Genomic DNA, 19828 nt, shown 5'->3' with positions numbered 1-19828 from the left:
CGTTTCAGTGACAATTGAGATACTCAAACGTGTTTGTGTCGAGCTCACTCGACTACATATAAACATTCCAACTCCACTTATCAGAGTACGTTAGGGCACGATGATCTGCCGCTGTCCAGGGATATACAGTGCTGAGATGTTTATTTCTCGTTTATCCACCAACATAGCCAAATGTATTCAATAATCCAAGGTTTCCCCACCAAACCTTAACTACCGGGTTCGGAAATTAATCTATTATGGGAGGCGATCTTAGATCCAAGAACTGACGTGACAAATTATCGCATTCGAACAATATACATCGTCCTACCAGCTGCAAGCATTTAATTATGTATAATAGCCGAAATCGTCTATTGCCGATAAACTGGTTTCATAGACGAGGTTTACACTTGGCAGTAAACACTTGCCGAAGTATGACAGTGCCGTGGCCATACATATTACTGCTGATAGAGAAATTGAAGTATGATGGCGAGAATCTCGGACGGCACCCATATCCTCTTTCTATTCGCACATGTGACCAAGGAGCAGAATGACAAATTTGTCGTCCATCCACTAGGATGACCCAATGAGAAATTCAATTCAGCACATGAAGCTTAAGTGCGGCGTCGCCGGACCGCGTCCCATAGACGACATATCTAAAAGGAAACGCTGCAAAATGATCCTACTCGATTTTGTTGAGAGTGAAGGAATGTCGAGAGAAACGATGTTGAGGGATGCAGTTCTTATGAAGTTACTCCGTACCCCGCATAAACGGCGCTAAAGTCCGTGCGGTCACCGTCCTAGCATGACGGCAGCCATCCTCGGCAGCATTTCGATATGCTGCTTCCTATTTTGCTCAAACGCCTCTATAATGTCGTTTCACTCAATGAGCAAATCTAAAATCCAGTCTCTTACTCCCTTCATCTGTTGTTGTCGCTAGATAGTCTAATCTTTCATCTTCTGTCATCTTGGCCCATGTCTTGTCTCTGTACTCATTCCGCTTTACATAATATGCTTTCGTACCGAGATACAAGAAGATGTTGAGAATGAGAAGTGAGATTAAAACGTGGTTGCCACGCTTGTAGCGAGGTGCATCGTCCTCTCGATAGATATTGGCGGAAATGATTCCCGATGTTTGAACGCACATGTTATAAAGGGCAGCCGAGACAGTACGAGAGCGGACAGTGTTCGAGTTCCTGGAGTTCCAACCTACTTGAATTGGATGCGCTAGAATTCAAGATGTCGAGTCAGCTTGAAAACCAAAATATATCGGATTGGACGTACCATTTGGGTAACAAAGCAGAGCTGTCATGATCCCCCAAGCTGCCCATTTATTGATCTCGCTGATATCAATAATGTTGATAAAAACTATGAAAGGAAGGGCCCATATTTGGCCAATCAAGGCAGTGAAGGTAAGTTCGCCGAAGACCTCGCCTGCATAGGTGAGAGCTAGCATGGTAATCACGTGCAGCACTTTGCTCGGTATGACCAACAGATTCGTGTTGAACGTATCGAAGCCAAGACCTCGGAGTGACAGGGTGAGGTAGTTTGATGGTGCTGTCATGGGAGTCTGGAACGTCAAACCTAGTATGTAGATAGGCCAGAGGTCGTAATCTTTCATACTCTGCCAGAGCAGCTTCGGGGTAAGTGGTTCTCGATTGTGCATGGAGCTTTTGCTTGGATCTTCGCGAATGATCCTGTTCACCATAATCTTTTCTTCGCGTTCCGAGAACCAACCTTTCTCTCCTCGTAGCCAGCCGGCGCTGGAGGTCGGACTTGACGGCATAAGTCCGAAGGCGAGAATTCCAACGACGAGGGTAATTAGTCCCTAACAAATTGTGAGTCTACTATGCAAACGAGGTTCAGAAGACGCACTTCAATTAGAAACAGCCATCTCCATCCAGCTTGACCTTCAACTCCTCGGAGATGCAGGAGACCAAAAGCAAGGAAACCACCGAGAACATCTGCCATCGCCGACGCTGTCCAAAAGAAGCCAAGTCGCAAGGAAAGCTCGTGGTGCTTGTAGAAGTACGAGAGATACAGGATTACCTGAAGTATCTGTTAACGAAAGCCAAGTACAACTCAACACAGAACTTGCCTCAGGTATGAAGCCCCCTTGAAGCATACCCAGTAGCGCTCGAGTGAACAGGAACGAATTTCGCCCCTTGAGGTAGTACTGGGCAGAACCCACCAGGGACCAAACCACCATTTGAGTGGGAATCCAAATATCAGGACCAATCCACTTTGCCAATAGTTGTGAGGGAAGCTCTGCACAGAGAAATGCCAGCTTGAAGACTGTGTTTCCAAGATTGTAATCTAAGCAGTTAGTATGGTCACGTGTTTTCCTGGGAATATCAACTTACCGTTTGTAGTCATGCCCAAGTCATCCAGAAAGTTATCCGTTAAGGCCTGGGAGATATTTGACCTGTCCAGCTCCAAAGCCATAAACATAACAGCAGCGAATACCATAATTCTGGAATCAATTTTCCTGATCAGCTTGTGCTCCTCACCCCACGTCCATCTTTCATCGGGATCGAAACGATGGATGTTCTCCCAATCGTCACCGGGTCTGTAGTCTTCTAGAGTCTCCGGATCATCAAATACGGAGGGCTGAGTAGCTATTGCTTCGGTATCATACAAGTCCTTCGACCTTTGGAACCAGAATCTCTTTTCGGATCCCGAGACACCCAGAGCTAATGATTTACCTTTCCCAAGCAACTTTGATGAGACATCACTATCATCTTTGTCGGTATCCTCGAAATCTTCTGGAAGTCTTCCGATGCGTCATATGCGAACTCATCGTCCTTATACTCTGAATCTCCCTCGTTTGGAGCTTCAGAAGTTGAGCCTTCTGACGCGAGTCGTTGATACCGTGTCTTCGTGAAGCGATGCATTGGGATGTCTGGAGGAACATCTTCTCGAGAGACATGCCTCCTCATGGAGGGCTAGAAGTATGTAAGAGTTCTCGGAAACGAAACACGAGGGATGACGCCTTGTTTTAGGTTGGAGATGTCATCTGCGCTCGAAATATCGCGACATGTGGTGTTGTCCAATCGAAACGCGTAAGCCCCTGCCTACGTCTGCAAGGAACATCGAAAATGACTTGGACTGCGATGAATAGGGGACCACGCAGCTGATAATGAATGGGGTTGTCAAATGATAAGACAAACCGGTATTTGAAGCTTAATAAGAAGTATATTTGGTGTTTGTTGAAGATGTCGGTGGGGGTCACAGATTCGTCTTTGAGGCGCTCGCTTGCGTGATCGAGTCAGATGTGGAACATTGCAAATCGCGAGAGATAGATCAACCAGAGCAGCAGGGCAATCCATGAAGACATCAGAAACAACAAATACGAGCCACTGTTTCTTGACAGTAGTAAGAGCTTGTGATGAGGATGCTGTACCAAGACACTTCCAGCCCCTTTTCCACTATGCACGTGCTAGCCGAATTGAGCCTCGCTTAGCCCTCCTAACTACCACGATCAACATCCTAAATACTTGGGCATGTTACAAGCCAAAGGTACAGAACATTCGGTTATCAAGTCTGTATATCGGTTCATCCTCGTAGAAGCTTGTTCACCATGTTGGAACCCCCCTCCCCCTCGCTCCCCGACGGTCAGTCACGTGAAGCAATCGTGATCAGGGATCCTAGGAAGTTTGCTTCTGGCAGACGTCGAGAAGCTAGACAACAATGAGAGCAGAGCAGGACAAAAAGATTCACGATACTAGGCTAATGCACATAGCTTAACTATTCCGGTTCTGTTCGATACGAATATAAGCATTGCAGACTGTTGATTACATTTTTTCCAAGCCCAAAATCAAGCACTTAGCTGTAACTCACTTCTTTACGTAAGTGGTCTGATCCGCGGACTATTTCTTGATTGTCGGAAATAAGAACTCCACGCTTACTCTTCCTGGCAAGTACATTAATCGAGGCAAAGCAGTGCTCAAGGCAAGGCAGCGTTCGAGACAAGACAGTGCTCGAATTGGATACACACACTCCTCCTGTCAAACTCACGAATCATCGTCCCCAAAAGCTCTTGCTCCCCAGTTTGGCCTTAACTCTTGCCCAGAACCCACGTGACGCTCGTTGTTCTTCTGGAGTGTTGAAAGAGTTGATGAATGCCTGAAGGCTCAGCTTCCTCCCCATGAACTTTTCTAGAGCGCCCATAGTATTCTCAAGACGCCCATTATTTTCTGCGAGCCGAAGCAGAAGTTGAGATCCTTCGAAAGAGCCTTTTCTGTAGTTTTCTACTAAGTGTTCGATTTGACTTCGATGTTCGAGAACTATTTTGCGGAAGCGCGAAGGCCCTGCTTTTGATTCATGGGATCTTTGGCGAAAAATTCATTCCAGATATCTACTGCGTAAACCCAAGCACTGCCAATGTTAGTGTGAGCGGATAAGATAAAAGATACAATAATAGGCTCGGGGGGTTTATTGATATATAAAAAAAGGCATGCATGGGGAACGAAGCCAATTTACTTAAACGAGGTAAGAGTAATACGATGTGTAGTATCCTTTTTGATCAGTCCAGGTCAAGTATGAATTATTCGTTTGCGCCCCGTTTGTTTCGCTACCTAGGCTGGAGATACCGGTCCATTCTGACAGAATTCTGTGGCATTCCGATTGCAAATCAGCGGATCTCAATTCCTCCTCGGAGTAGCTGTGGACGGTGTGGTCGAACTTTGCCTTCCACAGTGTCATTTGAAAATCTATTATTCGGTTTGTGGAATGGGAATTATATGCTATGAAATCAAAGGTTTCCAGAGTTGCCTGCTTGGGCGGTACTTCGGCTTCCCTGCCTTTCTTGCGTTTCCAAGCTCTGAGGTATTCTTCTTTATCGTAAACATAGTGCGATGATAGCTTTTGCAGCATCTTGGGATCACGGACCCGTTTTCTGCCACCGTGCTTGGTATCTCAACGAAGTCCCATGGGAGACCATAGAAATCCCCACGCACCAGCTGGTGGATACAGTGGCCTATCTCGTGAGCTAGAGTTTAAAGATCTGATGGGTAAAGTAAAGTAGGTCTGTCTGTGCTGGCCCGTTCGAAAGCAGTTTGGATTGCGATTCCAGGCCCACGTTTTTTGACCATCTGGTTGCGGTCTAGCTTGTACTGTTCACTGAATTAGGAAGCTTCCTCATTGGAACAGTAAAATATACGCACCGTCGTAAACGGAAGACATAGTCCGCCGATAGGCTTATTTGACCGCTTTAGAGAATCGAAAACCACAACTCCAAGGGTCGTTAATCCTTTCCACGATTCACTAGTATCATGTGCTACAAAGACTTTGAGCGTATCTTCCCGATTCATTGCTTTTGAGAAGGAGTCGGGATGGGCCACATAGTCTGCAACATATCTCGTGTATTCAGCTTGATCTGGGAGAATCTCTCGAAATTTTATCCCAAAGACATGGCCAAATATGGACAACAAGCCGGGAAGAGTGGTATTTAGAGGAAAATAGTCAGGAAAGTCGTGTACTTCCTCTCGCCATGGAAACTTCTTCCGCTTCTCAAACGAGTATTTATAAACTTCTCCCCAGTGAAGTTGACATTCTTCATGGGAGGCTGGAAAGGCTTGAATATCGTTACCACTCTGCTGGACATCTTGGCGCAACTGTGTAGTGGAGGCTGAGAAGTTGCGGTCTTTCAGTGTCATTTCCGATATGCTTTTCATGTGACTCTGGAACTGAGGCGTTAAATCCTTTCTCAAGTCCTCGAGAGACGTAGCAACAGATCTGGCATCCATCATCTTGAAATGACTTTTGTATTCGAAGAAGCTCTTGTGTCTTCCCAACTTTGCAATTTCAGTGCGCAACAATACCATCTCTTTGTACAGCGGTGCAAGGTGCTCGCATGCGTTTTCTTCCCATTCCATAACTTTCCTTCTAGTTTCAGGCCTTTTGGCAGTGCGAGCCACCTCGCTGAGTTGGCCATTGCTTCGCTTCAAACCCAAGCTACGGGCACCCATCTTATGGAATAACGGATTCTTTGCTGGATCCTGTATCCACTTGATCATCGCGTTGGATTGAACTCCTTCAAGCTCGTCGTATGTCATCCATTGAACACTATCCTCCTTCGCAACCAAATCGTAATAGTGGTCAGTCAGCTCGCAATTTCGCCAGAGCGCCTTGTCAAGCTCTGTTCTGACAGGCACCGGTTGAGCTTCTACTATCTCCTTTTCGGACGCTGGTCCCGATGAAACTATCATTCGCAACTTTGGCCTTGGAATTTGAACGCCATTCTGCGCCTTTTTGGCTTTGGCAGTTGAACACAACTTTTTTTTTCTTCATCCCAAGGTCGATTAGTAAGCTCGCTGCTTCTACTCAGGCGCTAATCACCCTCGGCTGACCCTCTCCTCACCCAGCTCACTTGACTAGCTTAAGCAACTTAAGCAGTCCCTAAACAGCCCCTAAGCAGCCCCTAAGCAGTATCCACTACTTGCTCACGCATTTGATCTCCAATTAGGCTAAATATAGACTAGGGCCTTTTTATTTCATTTTTGTCAAGTTTTACCAATAATTCTTAGGAAGCTTAAATAGGCTTTTAAGGATCCCGAATTAAACCTTTAGCTTTATTTTTTGCTTATTATAGTAAGGCTATTATTACTATACTTTTTAAAGAGATGTATTAAATAGATATTACGTAATAGTAATAGTGTAATAGGGCATTTTTAGTTCGAGTCTTAGTTTAAAGGTTTCGTAATCTCCTTTTTATATTATATCTTTATTCCTCTCCTCTCTTGATTTTTAGACCTTAGACTATACAATACAATTATTTGCCCACCATCTTGATGCTTTACCATTATCTCATTTGAAAAACTGTTACTGACATCGGGACTCCACGAGCAGCTCCGAAACCACCCCTTAACTGTGCGACTCAACCTATGAGAAGAATGAATGCTGCACAGGAAGCTAGACAAGCGGCTTCGCGCGTAGCAGTTAAATACGGATGGACTAACGATCCTGTCCACCCGTATCCATCAGGCGAGTCCGTCCTAGAAGCCTCGTTGGTCAAGGACTACATTGGTCTTCCCGGAATGAGCACATCATTCCTCCCTCAATCCCCGAGCGTAGAAGGGGATCTTTCAACCGTAGAAGTTCTGTCCAAATCTCGGGATCAATCCCACTGATATATTCCCCACCTTCACCAATCATCCTCCGTCCATTCAGACACACCTCCCAGGGCTTAATCCGGATCTCTCCTCCGACCTCCCCGCTCAGGGAATCCATTCTCCGGTCTCCAGTCTCACCGATTGGGAGCACGAGGATGGATTATCCAGAGGTACAGGGATTAAGATTGGGTTCGCAGGTATACAGGCCGCAACCGCAACCGCAACGGGAGTTGAGGGGTGTGTTGAGCAATTTGGATAATAGGATTGAAGAGACACTGAGGTATGTTGTGAGTCTCCTCCTATCTCCTCAAGTGATGTTGGGAATTTCTATTAATTTAACGCGCGGTATTAAGTAAAAGAAGATTAATATTTACACCCTTTCTAGTTGTGATGTTCTAAGTGACAAGTTTGACAACTTTGTGTATGGCTTATTGAAATACCATTGACCATGGCGGTAACACTGATGGGATCAATTTGCATTCGCTCCTCTAGTCATAATGCGAACCTTGCTGAGGCGTTCCCACCCTGCCTCAACTCCATCAGAAACCTCCTGGGTCATCCATTGCGGTCGGGTTTGATCGATCATCGTCTCGAGTTCTGTGATTTTATCCCCTCCCACGAAGAACCCCTTTCCGTGAAATTTTTCTTCAATAGCCGCATACAGTATGGCATTTGCCACACCAGTCGCTGTTTCTACAGTTAGTGAAATGGTAAATATGTACCAGAGCTGAAAGGGAAAACTAACGGGTGTTCAAAGGCAATTCACCCCACAATTCAAGAATCCCTGGAGGAGGAAGCTTAGTGTCCACCATCCACGGGGCGATGAGATTGATCCTGGCGATATCTCCCACAACCGTCCGTACGCTTCTCAATAGACCCAGCACGCCGTGCTTTGTCCCGGCATAAATGCATACTGGCGACGAGTCGAGATAGGAGCTAGCCGATCCGGTAAGGACGATGCTGCCCTTTTTGCCGCTCCGCTTGAAGGAAAGCAGGGCGATTTTAACTGTGTACACCACTCCGGTATAGTTCACGTCAACAATTTTACTTCCCGCTGTAGAATTCAGCCAATCTTCGTTGTTCCAGTCCTCTTCTTCGTGGATTCCTGCGTTGGCAAGGACAATATCGACGGGTCCGAACTTCTGCTCTGTGAACGCAAATAGCGACCGCAAAGATGTAAAATCGCTCACGTCTGCCTTCTGGTAGACGACGTTGGGTTGCTCAAATTCGCCGGGAGCAATATCGCCATAGACCACGTTCGCGCCATGGTTTGCAAGTATGTGGACGGCGGCTTCTCCAATCCCTGACCTGCCTCCAGTAATAATGACAGTTTTCCCCTTTAGACGATTGAAGACTCCTTCAGGTATCGTAATGGAAGTCATGGTGATTTTGTGAACTCGGAATCGCTAGCGGCGATTGTATATATATACAATATTTTTTTTTTTTGCTACATCAAGGCGATTATCACTTCTTTAAAGAAAAATGACCATCCATGTGCTGTGGGGTTGTTTGGTTGAAGAAAGGGTGTCGCCTTTTCATCTAACCTTGTGCCTTACAGAGAACTTTCCAGCCTCTATTTCCACCGGTTATAAGCCCCCACATTAATCAAAGGTACCCCACGATCTAGATATGGATAGGATTGTTAGATTTCAGGCGAAGATCCAAGGATGGATGTGGAGGTGATTCAACCCCGTAATATTCTCCCCACCTCAGTTTTAGGGATGCTTGTCACTTGTCGCCTACCCCATGCATTCATATTCAGAATTGTGGGGAACCTCATTCGTCAATTCACTTATATAATATATCGTGAGCATCAATGGCAAGTTTGTTAAACTTCAGGCCAGATACATATTTCACCCCCAGCAACAATCACTTCGCTACGACGCCACAATTCTAGGAAGCGACCAGTAAGAGATGGTACAATGACCTACACTATAGAAGAAATCTCCGATCGCCTTGAGATCATGGACATGTTTGCACGGTATGTGCACGCAGTGGATGAGAAGGTTGTTGAGCCGCTCGAACGCATCTTTTTGCCCGAGACAGTATTTGACTGGACCGCATCTGGCGGTGTACGCACCACCTGGGCAGAGGCAAAAAGGGGCGACTTTATAACTGGCAAGCTATTCCCGTACGTCTTTCACATATGCACGAACATTCAGATCACTTTCGACCACGATCATCAGGGCGCGACGGTGAAGTCGAAGACTCTCCATCCTACCGGGCTCAATGGCGTCGACGGCAATCCACTTCTGTTCCAGGTCCAGGGTGTTTATGTTGACCGGCTCACGAAGACGGCCGAGGGTTGGCGCATCAGTCAGCGTGTCTGGAAAGACTTTTGGGCCGTCGGGCCAATCCCATTGATTGATGGCATCGGGGGAATGCTTAATGCTGCCGGAAAGGGCAAGGTCTCTGGCTAAGAATAACTTATTCAGTTGAAGCTTCTTAGATCGTGGTGATACAGTAGATAATCTGGGATCTGAGACGGATATGATAATTTGTTGCCCATGTTCCTGAGCCCAATTCACATTCTCAACTCACGTTCCTTTTTCTGGCTGGTCTCACTAAATTAACCTGAAATCACCCCACTTCTCCGGGTGTAAATGCTACCTGGATGCGAAAATAAGAGATGGGGGTAAAATGGGGTAAAATCGAACTTTATGTGGGGTGCATATTTTGCTAAGGTCTGATTGGGTGAACCAAATGTTCGCCACGGATACCACTGATGAATAAGGGGTAAGAACCTAACCCGAAAAGAACTGGCTAGTTAAGGACCTAGTCTGAATATTCAGGCTTTGGATGCGCTCAAAAAAATCCTTGAGGTAACCAAACCGCCTCGCGTACCCCACATTATTGCAGGCGTGTTGCAAGGACGAAAATATGGGGAAATTGAGTGGCGTTCTCTGGGGCAACGGAGAAAGAGGGGAAAAAGATCATTTATACTCGAGTGGGATGTATCTTACATATAAATACTAAAGGCAACAAGATATCCTCGCCAAGACTAGCCGGCGGTCAAACTTTCACCAGCACAGACAAAGACAATACAATGACCTTCGGAATCTTGGAAATTAAAGGCGGTGGTCACGTTCCCGGCACCGCCCTTCTAGAAGATGTCCAATCGGCGCAGCAATTCAATGCAGCTCATCTTAAGCATGGCACCGGTCAGCACGAAAAGACTGTGCTGGTTCCACAGCCGTCAAACGATCCTAATGACCCTCTGAACTGGCCTTTATGGCAGAGAGATATCATTTTCCTCTTGCTCTGCTATTGCACCATCCTGTGTGCTGGAACGTATGTCTAACCCGAACTCGAAGTAATGCTATATCTGATAACAGTTTTAGGATTGGACCCTTGCTTTCGCCATCTGCGTTCCTTCTAGTCAAAGTTTCGGCATCTCCTTCACGCAGGTCTCACAACTCACCGGGTACCAGCTCTGCGCAGTCGGTGCACTGGGAGTCTTCATGTCGACTTGGACTCGGGTTTACGGGAAGAGACCGGTATTCGTCTTCTCTATGTTATTCTGCCTGGCTGGTACTATCTGGGGCGGTGTTGCAACATCATATAACTTCCTACTTGGAGCTCGGGTTTTGCAAGGATGCGGCGTTTGTGTGTGGGAATCGGTCATGTACTCCATCGTTGGAGACTTGTATTTTGTACACGAACGTGGTGCCCGAATGGCCTTTTTTGGGACTTGCGCCTCCGGTTTTGGAAACTTCGGCTCTCTGATCGCCGGTGTAGTCGCAAAAAATCTTGGTTGGCGCTGGTGTTTTTATGTCCTCAATATATTCCTAGGCATCGGAACCATTGCCATCATTTTCTTTGGGTGGGAAACGGTGTACAGGCGAGATGCTGCGCTCTTCGACACCGACGTTGCGGCTGATGTGATTACCATCCCCCTGCCCGACGCATCTTTTGCACAAGCTAACAATGGATAGACTGGATTCGTTTTCGATGACACAAAACCTTCAGTTGTGGAAGAGGAAGCTGTGAACGACTCTTTGACCCTGAAACGCAATTCATTCCCGAGACGTCTAGCCCTGTATTCTGGACGCTATACGAACCAGTCATTTTTTTCTCTTACCGTTCGGCCTTTCGTCATCTGCGTCAACCCAGCAGTTATCTGGTCTACACTTACAATCGCCGTAATCACGACTTGGCAGGTACTCATGTCTTTAGTTATTTCTCAGGTATTTTCAGCTCCGCCATTCAACCTCGACTCAGCTCAAACCGGTTATTTGTATGGTGGCCCTATCATTGGAGCTGTCCTGGGCGCAATATTCTGTGGGAGTATCTCAGATCGTATTGCTGAGTACATGGCAAAGAAAAACAACGGCATATACGAGCCTGAGTTCCGGTTGGTCTTGTTTGCAGGCATGGCCGTACTTTCGGCCCTTGGATTTTTCCTTTTTGGAAATTTGATTGCTAAAGGGGCATCGCCTGTTAGTATTGCTGTGTGTTGGGGTTTAACACTCTCCGCTTATCAGTTCTATTCAGTTGCCGTGGGTACTTACATGGTCGATGGGTACCGAGGAATATCCATTGAGGTCTTTATCATTGGAATGATTGCGAAAAACTTTATGTGCTTCGGATTCACCTGTAAGTCTGCGGTAAAAAAAACTCTTCTGGACTTACTAACTCGTGTCAAAGTCTTCATGAATAACTGGGCGGCATCATGGGGTCCGGCGAGGCTGTTTAACTGTCTGGGTGGTACGTTTCGATCTCTCTACTTACATTAGACGACTTGTATTGACTTTATTAGGCATCCAAGTGGGTATTTGTGTAACGGCGATCCCTATGTACATTTTGGGTAAACGATGCCGGTCATATTTTCGCGATCACAGTATCTATTCGACGGAGACTTGATGAGAAGAGGGCAACCATATGGAGGAGAACACACCTACGCTTCGGACAATCCTTAATTGCAAATTTTGTATGCACCGTTTGAAATTGGAATGAAAAATGCACTTTATTATTAAGCTCTTAACCTTCCGAGACTGAAATACGTACCGCAAATTGCCATGTCTTGATGTCCTGCCTGTTCATATACTGACTCCGCATCTTTTCTGGTGTTGAAGCTCTCGGAGTCTGGGGCATCTTGATGAGCTTACGCTTTAATTTTGATGAAGAGTGATGATTGGTATATATTTCAAATTCCCTTACGAATTGTACTTGCTTCAAGTCGGCGTTCCAGTGATTGAATTTCGATCCCTACATCTGACAGGTCATTCAGTAGCTGTTGGATATGAGTGGGCGAAGATGATGTATTTGTGGACGAGCGGCAAACATTGGACCTATTCTGGCGATAGCTTGAGGTGATAGGTGGCTCAGGCGTCAGTAGTCGAATTGCCTCTGGCTGCGTAGGTTGTGATGGTGATAGTTCGCTCTTCTAATGATGATATGCTAAAGGAGATGGTGGAGGAGTGTTTTCACGCTGACGCTGAGCCCTTGTTCTTAATGGTCTCCACGCAATTTCTGGCGTTGGTTACTGAGGCTTTTCAGAGACATATTACCCTATAATATACGAAATGTTGTACGCTGGTAAAAATCGACATCGATTTTGAGTGACTGGAGTGGGAAAGCAATTGATTCACGACCAACTCTGGGACCTTCCATCTTCTAGACCCTTAAAATTTTCACTTTGCAACTGTTTACTCCAAATCTGTTGCTGTTACTTTCGATGTTTATCTAATAGATTCAGCACAGCCAAAACTGTATTTAGCTCTACCTCATGGACACGAGCCTGTCTATACTTCTGTGATTCCTGTTTTCAGCTTTCCTGGGTGGCGACAAATCTACGTCGGTGTGCCATCCATAACTAAAAACATTATATAATTAAACAAAAAAGGATATCACAAAGATATTTATGGTTTTAGAAAAGGAAATGCATTTGTCAAACATCTTCCGGCCGGCAATACGAGGCAGGATCCATGCGACGACGACAAGGTCTTTGATGAGAAAAATCCGGAGAAGGCTGGTGGCAAGACGACGATGACAAGGCTCCAGGAATTGTTTGACTCTCCGCCGCTTGGAATTGCCAAGAACGTCCTAGCTTATTTCATCCCATCTCCGGTCTCGATGATGAAATTGCAGCGATGGTCACGTAACTCTCTGGGCTTAGTCAGCACAATTTACATGTACTTTCCTTAGAGTCCAAGCTAAATGAATCCCCGTCGATTATGCAGATGGTCCTCTCTTCTATTGGAAAGTGTGGAAGTCGCAGTCAACAAATCAAGCAGAGGCATTTGATGTGCAGATTATCTGTCTGCCCCACATTCGATTTTCGCCCTCTTCCCCTCATCCCTCATTCACCCCCCTTAACCTTGACCCCGCGAGCCCCGCATTTCTTAACGTCCCTTCTTCTCCACTTTTTCCGCATGCACATCAGCCTCAGTTCCCCACGCCTGCTGCGTACATAGGCTTCATCAGCATAAGAATTACCCCTCCGCTCCTTATAGTGGGTCTATTCAGACTCATTACACCCCACTGTACTCTCGTCGACAGAGAGCGTTTTTGGACTTTTCAATATATACAGACGATTCTCTCGGAATGTCGATTAAGAAAGAGAAAGACGCAAGCCCACCGCACAATCATCCATGATGACACAAATACAAACCTCCAAAATGCAGGAATGCAGGAATCAAAGGTCGACGTGCTAATTATTGGCGCAGGGCCTGCTGGGTATGTTCACAGTCACCTCCTTGTCGCAGCTTGCCTTCCGGTCGGCTGCTACCCGTTAACAAGCGCTGACTTGGTTTAGGTACATGGCCGCAAGCTGGTTTGCGCGGATTGGTATCAATGCTCGAATTATTGATAAGAGATCGACCAAGATCTTCGTGGGGCAGGCTGATGGACTGCAGGTTTGGGGTTTCCCTGTCAATATGAATGAATGATTATTGATTGCGCTACAGCCCCGCGTTCTGGAAGTTTTCCAATCCTTTGGTTTTGGTGACCGCCCATTGAAAGACGCAAGTATTGGATATGGTAAGAAATCACCCCAGCTACTACTTCTTTACATCCTTCAAGGCTGATCTTAATTAGAGGCATGTTTTTATGAGCCCGATGCGAATGGCAAAATACACCGCGTCGGTCGAAAACCGGAAGGAGTCGTCGGCATCTCGCGCTTCCACGGCAGTGTAATTCACCAAGGCCGTATCGAAACCTGGTTGACCGACTTCATCGATGAGTGGAGCAATGGTAAGATGAAAGTTGAGCGGCCCATCCTGCCTGAAACCCTCGAGATTGATGAAAGCCAAATTTCCAACCCCGACGCATACCCCGTGACCGTTGGGGTCAAGAAGTTGGCTGACAACGACGCCGAACCCGAGCAGTACGGCTCAAAGATCGAAAATGGTCTGTTTCGCCAATTCGATTGGGACCAGGATCGTAATGGCGCAGTGCCTGCGGAAAGCCGCGAGATCATCCATGCAAAATATGTCCTCGGTTGCGACGGTGCCCACTCATGGGTGCGTAGCCAGATTGGGATCAATGTCGAGGGTGAGACCACTGACTACGTCTGGGGTGTCCTTGACATTGTCCCCATTACGGACTTTCCAGACATTCGCAAGCGTTGCTCAATCCACTCTGCGTCGGACGGTAGCATCATGGTGATTCCGCGCGAGGCAGGGCTTGTGCGACTGTACATCCAGCTCAAGAAGACGGAGCACATACCTGAGACTAGAAGCGCAGAGGAGCGCGAGAATGACCAGAAGCAGGGCAAGACAGCTGGACCGCGCGTCGACCGCAGCAAGATCACCCCAGAGGCAATTCTCGAAACGGCGCGGAAAATTTTCGCACCATATACACTCGATGTTGCCGAGACGCAATGGTTTACTGCGTACCAGATTGGACAGCGTGTTGCGGCTAAGTTCCAGAAGTTGGAGCGTGTGTTCATCGCAGGTGATGCGTGCCACACGCATTCACCCAAGGCCGGGCAGGGCATGAATGTCTCCATGATGGACACTTATAACCTAGCATGGAAGATTGGGCATGTGCTCAATGGACTAGCGAAGCCGGACATCCTCTCGACTTATGAACAGGAGCGCAGAAAAGTGGCTCAGGATCTGATTGAGTATGATTTTAAGTTGTCGCGGCTCTTTTCCGGAAAGCCGGGTGAGATCTCGACGGACGCATTCCGCGAGGTCATCGACAATGGTAAGTGATATTCGCAGAAATATGAGAATATACGTGCTGACAACACTCTTTCAGGTGCTGCGTTTGCAACAGGGTGTTCAGTCAACTACGATGGTTCCATCATCATCAACAAGCCCGAAGGCACCGACTCCACTATCCCCTATAATAGCCCCCTTGCAAAGAACGTGCCCATCGGTATGCGCTTCGCCGACGCAAAAGTCGTCTCCCAATGTGATGGACGACCCTGGTACCTCAACGACCGTATCCCATCAGATGGCCGCTGGAGAATCATCCTTTTCCCTAGCGATTTCAAGACCAATGTGTCGCTCAACAATCAGTTGCTCGATATCGGCGCCTATCTTGAATCAAGCGATAGCTTTATCAAACGCTATACCCCACCCACTGAAAAGATCGATTCCATCATCGAGGTCCTGCTTGTGCACGCCAGCAGCATAGACGTCGTGGAGTGGGACGACTTCCCGCATGCGTTCCGGCCGCGATATCAGGACAGGAGGATGGATTACTGGAAGATCTATGCGGATAGCGAGTCATTGCGTGAGATCTCTGGACAAGCATATGAAAAGTACGGTATCGATCGGAAGGTAGGAGCACTTTTGGTGTTGCGACCTGATGGGTATGTGGCGAGTGTAACAGCGCCGAATACGGAGGGGGTTTCGCAGGTTGCGGCATTCTTCGATCGTTTTCTTATTCCGTTGTGAGGGCGTCGTAAAGGGTTATGAGATGTACCTACACAATAAATTAGAACTTATGAACGCGTTCTTTTATTAAACATAAATTGCGTTATACTTGTCTTGGTTGCTGTGAAATCCATTTGCGAACAAGTCAGGATGGCCATTATCGATAGACTGACATCAGAAACCTGAGCGAGACAAGACTGATAGCAGTGATCTTCAGATCGCTCCTGAGATGTCTTGTTCCATTCATGTGTCACCTGCTAAGATAGCGTTCATAGTAATTAACAGTACTCCTCTAAAGCCCCTGGAACCTTTGAATCTCAAGTCCAACTTTCATCGCAACCGTAAGAAATATCCATTCATTTACTGCAGTAACGTGCACTTGTTGAAACTAGAGGTTTGGAAATCACTCTCGGATATCAGGCTCTCCTTCTCCAGTTAAATCACGTATGTACGCCTCCATTTGCTGTCCTCAAATATACTTCTGGTGAAGCTGCTTATCACACTCTAATGCCTTCATTCAACCCTGCTTTCAATCGAAGACACCCTTCCAGCTTCAGTACAATCAGAACGATATTACATACATCCAACTTAAAACTAACATCGAAAGATCCCTTATGACCAGAAGTCTCTAATGCGCAGGTGGCCAACACGAGACTTTCGTGAGAAGTTTATGCTTGTTGGCATTTCTCGACTAACATTACCCTATGTATGAGGATGTCCGTGTCTCTCTTCCAGATGCAATGTTCAGAAGGGGTCTGAAAAGGATAAGACGACAAAAATGAAGACGTACCTTGGAAGGTCTGGCGGAGATGGTAGCACTATGCATGAATATTTCGTCGAAAGTGGGGCAATAGCTATGTCTGTTGTGCTAAGGTAATTGGACCACCTAGATGATCGCGTTGGACTATGAACGGAGTACTTAACTAGTATCCGATGGCTTGGAGATAGAATAGAGTAGGTTGTAAAATGTGGACTAGGACTATAGCACTGAGGCACTTTATTTTACATTCTCAAGCTTGATATTGGGTTATAGGGTCTGTTTTACTAATGCACTTGAGTAGAATTTCCCTTATGATGCTTTAGACCTGCTACAGCAAAAGAGGATAATGTATTCGCTAAATCTAAGGTGATTTCTTTCCCAGGTAGGTGTAAGGCTACACCATGCCCTCTCCGCGCGATCTTAGCATTTCCCTTGCCAATCTCGCTCATCATCCGATATCCTTCACGGTCAACACTTGGCTGCCTATAGTCGAGATACTTTCCCATTGAAAGACCAATTCCTCCCAACAGGAACAAAAAGTTAACAATCTCAGTATTTCGTGTTGACAGCAGCCATGCAATCCCGCTCAATGAGTGCAGCATGCTGCGGACTCCTGACTTTGATCTTGACTGCGAAAGGAGCTTGGTTGTGCGTTATCTGTGGAATGGTCATGGTGTCGATGGGTTGGTCCTACGGGATGAGATGTCAGCTATGATTTCAGTGCTGCCAGAAAAAATATGACCAACCTTGTCCTCCTCGAAGTCAAAGCAGTAGAGAAGTCGCGCGATTGCGATCCAGACGTTCATCTCTCCTACACTCCAGCCAACACATACACGGCGGCCTAGGGAAGTAAGTACTGAATAAAGCTTATGGGGACCATGAAAACTTACCCGGTCCAAACGCCCAGTGTCCCTTTAGCGGATTGTGAAGATCTTCATTTAAGAAACGGTCTGGATTGAAGCGCTCCGGCTCATGATATTCCTTTTCGCTTAGCGCAATCGCCCACGCATTCCAGACAAAGACGGTGCCGGCAGGGAACTTGTAGCCTTCGTATTCGTCATCTTGAATCAGCGACGTCGGCGCCCCAATCTCTGCAATGTTAGGCCGCCACCGGAAGCCCTCTTTGACGACCGCTGCGATGTATGGCAGTGTGTCGCGGTCGCCCCAACCTGGGAGTCGCTCCGCATTATGGCCACATACGTCGTCGAGTTGTTGGCGTGCCCGCACAACCCAATCTGGGTACGTGGCAGCTCCGGCAATGATCTGGCCAAGAGAAACGCGGGAGGTGTCGCTACCGGCTTCCATGAGGGTACCAAGCACGAAGAGGTTTTGCGTCTCGTCAATGCCCTCCTTTTTGCTGATCTTCATGTAGTCCATGGCGAAGCAATCTTTCTGTGTACCATTCTCCGTATTCCGCTCGACCTTTTCCAGGGCTCGTTTGTAAACACTATGTAAGATCAGTATTTTCTTTCAATGTGCGGACAGCGAAGCTTACGCCCGAGTCTTCTCGAAGATCCTTTGCCCACGAGGTCGCCACCATTGCAGAGCGTGAGGGAGTCGATCTAAGATAGGAAATCCATCCACAAGATTCATACCCGGCTGCTGATTCTCTAAGAACAGCTCAAGCGTCTCAAACAGCTCTACTACATCCGGATTATCAAGATCGGACCGTGTCCCAAATACCACGCTCATAATGACCGAATTCGCATATCTTCCGTTTGCCGCAAACCATCGGTCCGGCTTATGCAGATAATCGTACAGCAAATTCTTTGATTCGAGATCCTGGTAGGGTTTGTAAATCTCCTTCTGCCTCTGGCTCAGGATCTGGTGCATGATTTTGCGCAGCAATCGCCAGCGTTCATTGTATGGCATTAGCACAATACGCGAGTTTCCAGACATGATCCCCTGGGTCATGGGGAATGGCGGGCGGGAACAGTAGATAGCGGCACGACGCTCCAGCAAGTCTGTTACAACACGAGAAGAGTTCAAAAACACCCAGTCATAGCCGCCGATTTTGCATGTGAACCTGAACCATTTCTCAGTCAATCTGACACCATGTGAGAGGAAAGCAGAGTAGTTACATTTCACCATATTTGTCTGCCAAATCCTTTGCCCATGGTCCTTGTTGTTTAGGGGGCATCTGGAAAGTGTTGCCAATGAAAGGGACACCTGGAACGCGCGGCGGCAGCTTGTATTTTGAAAGTCTCCATTGTCGTGATATAAGAATTTGGGCGACATAAAGGACGAGGACGCCCACGGCTGACCAGAGGTACAAAGACAGCTCCATAATGAAATGCAGTGACAATGAGACAATGTTCGCAATTGTCCGGCAAAGATATTTATTATTTGGGGATCGGCGTACGGGCTTTGCATATCTCTACGAAGGCCGCGGCCATAAGTTATGGCACTGGCCGGGAGTGAGTGGGCCTTGTCGACACTACCTAGGTAGGGTTGGTGCGTGGTCACCCCGCATTGAAGAAAACGGTTGAAGAGCCTAGAGAGCTTACAAGCTCTAAATTTACAGGGATTTTTCCGGTTACTTCAGGACTTCTGTGGCACATAAACCCCTACTGGTACGAGCGCCACAACTTATGGCTGCGACCTTCGTATTTTGTGCCTGAGAATGATAAGATTTCTTTACCCCACATACCTAGGTACGCGCGTGAAATGCCCCGCATAAAATTGACTTGGGGACGGGTATCTGCGGCATAGTTAAAAGTGGGGTAGAGACAATTGAAAATCCCATCTCTGATGAACAACATCCTTCTCAACTTCGAGATAAACCCGATCTCCTTTCGACCAAACGACGTATGATTACACGATGGGCGGGCTCACAACTCTCTTCGCAGCAGGTCTTTCTACGTCAACAATGGCCCTTGTGTGATTCGCGCTCCCAATTTCCCCACTTGGAGCACTCACCACAATCTCAAACCAAACAAGCTTTCCTTTTCGTCCCAAATACTGGACACAGCAGTTACAATAGCAGCACATAGCGTAGGCACAGATTTCGTGACTTCGACGCTAGCACGCACGGAAAGCATCCGTGAACACCAGTGGGAAGGCGGTCGAAGAGACCGGCTGTGAGGGACGTTTGTGGCTTCGTGAGATCCTATTTTGTCTTGGTCAATCAAGATTACTTCAAAATTGGAATT

At 47.0% G+C, this 19828-nt stretch overlaps 7 protein-coding genes across 7 annotated transcripts; 3 read left to right on the top strand and 4 right to left on the bottom strand.

The window, feature by feature from the left end:
* Positions 1 to 661: 661 nt before the first annotated feature.
* On the bottom strand, positions 662 to 2915 carry LY89DRAFT_709189 (MFS general substrate transporter; the record flags this gene model as incomplete). The annotated part of the gene is made up of 6 exons (XM_018217743.1): positions 662 to 1203; positions 1261 to 1804; positions 1852 to 2025; positions 2075 to 2292; positions 2340 to 2710; positions 2773 to 2915. 6 exons carry the CDS (start codon positions 2913 to 2915, stop codon positions 860 to 862), a joined length of 1794 nt encoding a protein of 597 aa, XP_018067723.1. The 3' UTR covers positions 662 to 859.
* A 1813-nt stretch (positions 2916 to 4728) lies between these two features.
* On the bottom strand, positions 4729 to 6185 carry LY89DRAFT_754058 (zincin; the record flags this gene model as incomplete). Its single annotated transcript, XM_018221305.1, has 2 exons — positions 4729 to 5090; positions 5142 to 6185. The coding sequence occupies 2 exons, from the start codon at positions 6183 to 6185 to the stop codon at positions 4974 to 4976; spliced, it is 1161 nt and encodes a 386-aa protein (XP_018067722.1). The 3' UTR covers positions 4729 to 4973.
* Positions 6186 to 7557: 1372 nt separating this feature from the next.
* LY89DRAFT_754056 (NAD(P)-binding protein) lies at positions 7558 to 8470 on the bottom strand (the record flags this gene model as incomplete). Its single annotated transcript, XM_018221304.1, has 2 exons — positions 7558 to 7775; positions 7834 to 8470. The coding sequence occupies 2 exons, from the start codon at positions 8468 to 8470 to the stop codon at positions 7558 to 7560; spliced, it is 855 nt and encodes a 284-aa protein (XP_018067721.1).
* Positions 8471 to 9010: 540 nt separating this feature from the next.
* Positions 9011 to 9508, top strand: LY89DRAFT_721392 (uncharacterized protein; the record flags this gene model as incomplete). Its single annotated transcript, XM_018218643.1, has 1 exon — positions 9011 to 9508. The coding sequence occupies one exon, from the start codon at positions 9011 to 9013 to the stop codon at positions 9506 to 9508; it is 498 nt and encodes a 165-aa protein (XP_018067720.1).
* A 626-nt stretch (positions 9509 to 10134) lies between these two features.
* Positions 10135 to 11951, top strand: LY89DRAFT_699225 (MFS general substrate transporter; the record flags this gene model as incomplete). The annotated part of the gene is made up of 6 exons (XM_018217039.1): positions 10135 to 10379; positions 10468 to 10969; positions 11024 to 11539; positions 11573 to 11684; positions 11736 to 11795; positions 11848 to 11951. 6 exons carry the CDS (start codon positions 10135 to 10137, stop codon positions 11949 to 11951), a joined length of 1539 nt encoding a protein of 512 aa, XP_018067719.1.
* Positions 11952 to 13440: 1489 nt separating this feature from the next.
* On the top strand, positions 13441 to 15995 carry LY89DRAFT_622223 (uncharacterized protein). The gene is made up of 5 exons (XM_018210965.1): positions 13441 to 13766; positions 13846 to 13945; positions 13997 to 14069; positions 14127 to 15239; positions 15294 to 15995. The coding sequence occupies exons 1-5, from the start codon at positions 13717 to 13719 to the stop codon at positions 15935 to 15937; spliced, it is 1980 nt and encodes a 659-aa protein (XP_018067718.1). The 5' UTR covers positions 13441 to 13716; the 3' UTR covers positions 15938 to 15995.
* Positions 15996 to 17225: 1230 nt separating this feature from the next.
* Positions 17226 to 18924, bottom strand: LY89DRAFT_622221 (cytochrome P450; the record flags this gene model as incomplete). The annotated part of the gene is made up of 5 exons (XM_018210964.2): positions 18758 to 18924; positions 18172 to 18702; positions 17567 to 18123; positions 17423 to 17517; positions 17226 to 17366 (listed from the first exon to the last, which is right to left on the bottom strand). The coding sequence occupies exons 1-5, from the start codon at positions 18814 to 18816 to the stop codon at positions 17226 to 17228; spliced, it is 1383 nt and encodes a 460-aa protein (XP_018067717.1). The 5' UTR covers positions 18817 to 18924.
* Between the last annotated feature and the right edge of the window lie 904 nt (positions 18925 to 19828).

This window comes from Mollisia scopiformis (genome assembly GCF_001500285.1).
Source record: "Mollisia scopiformis unplaced genomic scaffold LY89scaffold_19, whole genome shotgun sequence".
Taxonomy (NCBI): Eukaryota; Fungi; Ascomycota; class Leotiomycetes; order Helotiales; family Mollisiaceae; genus Mollisia; species Mollisia scopiformis.
The sequence above is the reverse complement of the archived record's forward strand: the minus strand, read 5'-3'. Positions and strand labels throughout refer to the sequence as shown.

Excerpts from the sequence above, each read along its gene's own strand:
- LY89DRAFT_622223 (XM_018210965.1), top strand. The coding sequence starts at position 13,717 with ATGCAGGAATCAAAGGTCGACGTGCTAATTATTGGCGCAGGGCCTGCT. Across the intron at positions 13,767-13,845 it reads ATTGGCGCAGGGCCTGCTGG|GTACATGGCCGCAAGCTGGT; the intron begins GTATGTTCACAG and ends GACTTGGTTTAG. Across the intron at positions 13,946-13,996 it reads GGCAGGCTGATGGACTGCAG|CCCCGCGTTCTGGAAGTTTT; the intron begins GTTTGGGGTTTC and ends ATTGCGCTACAG.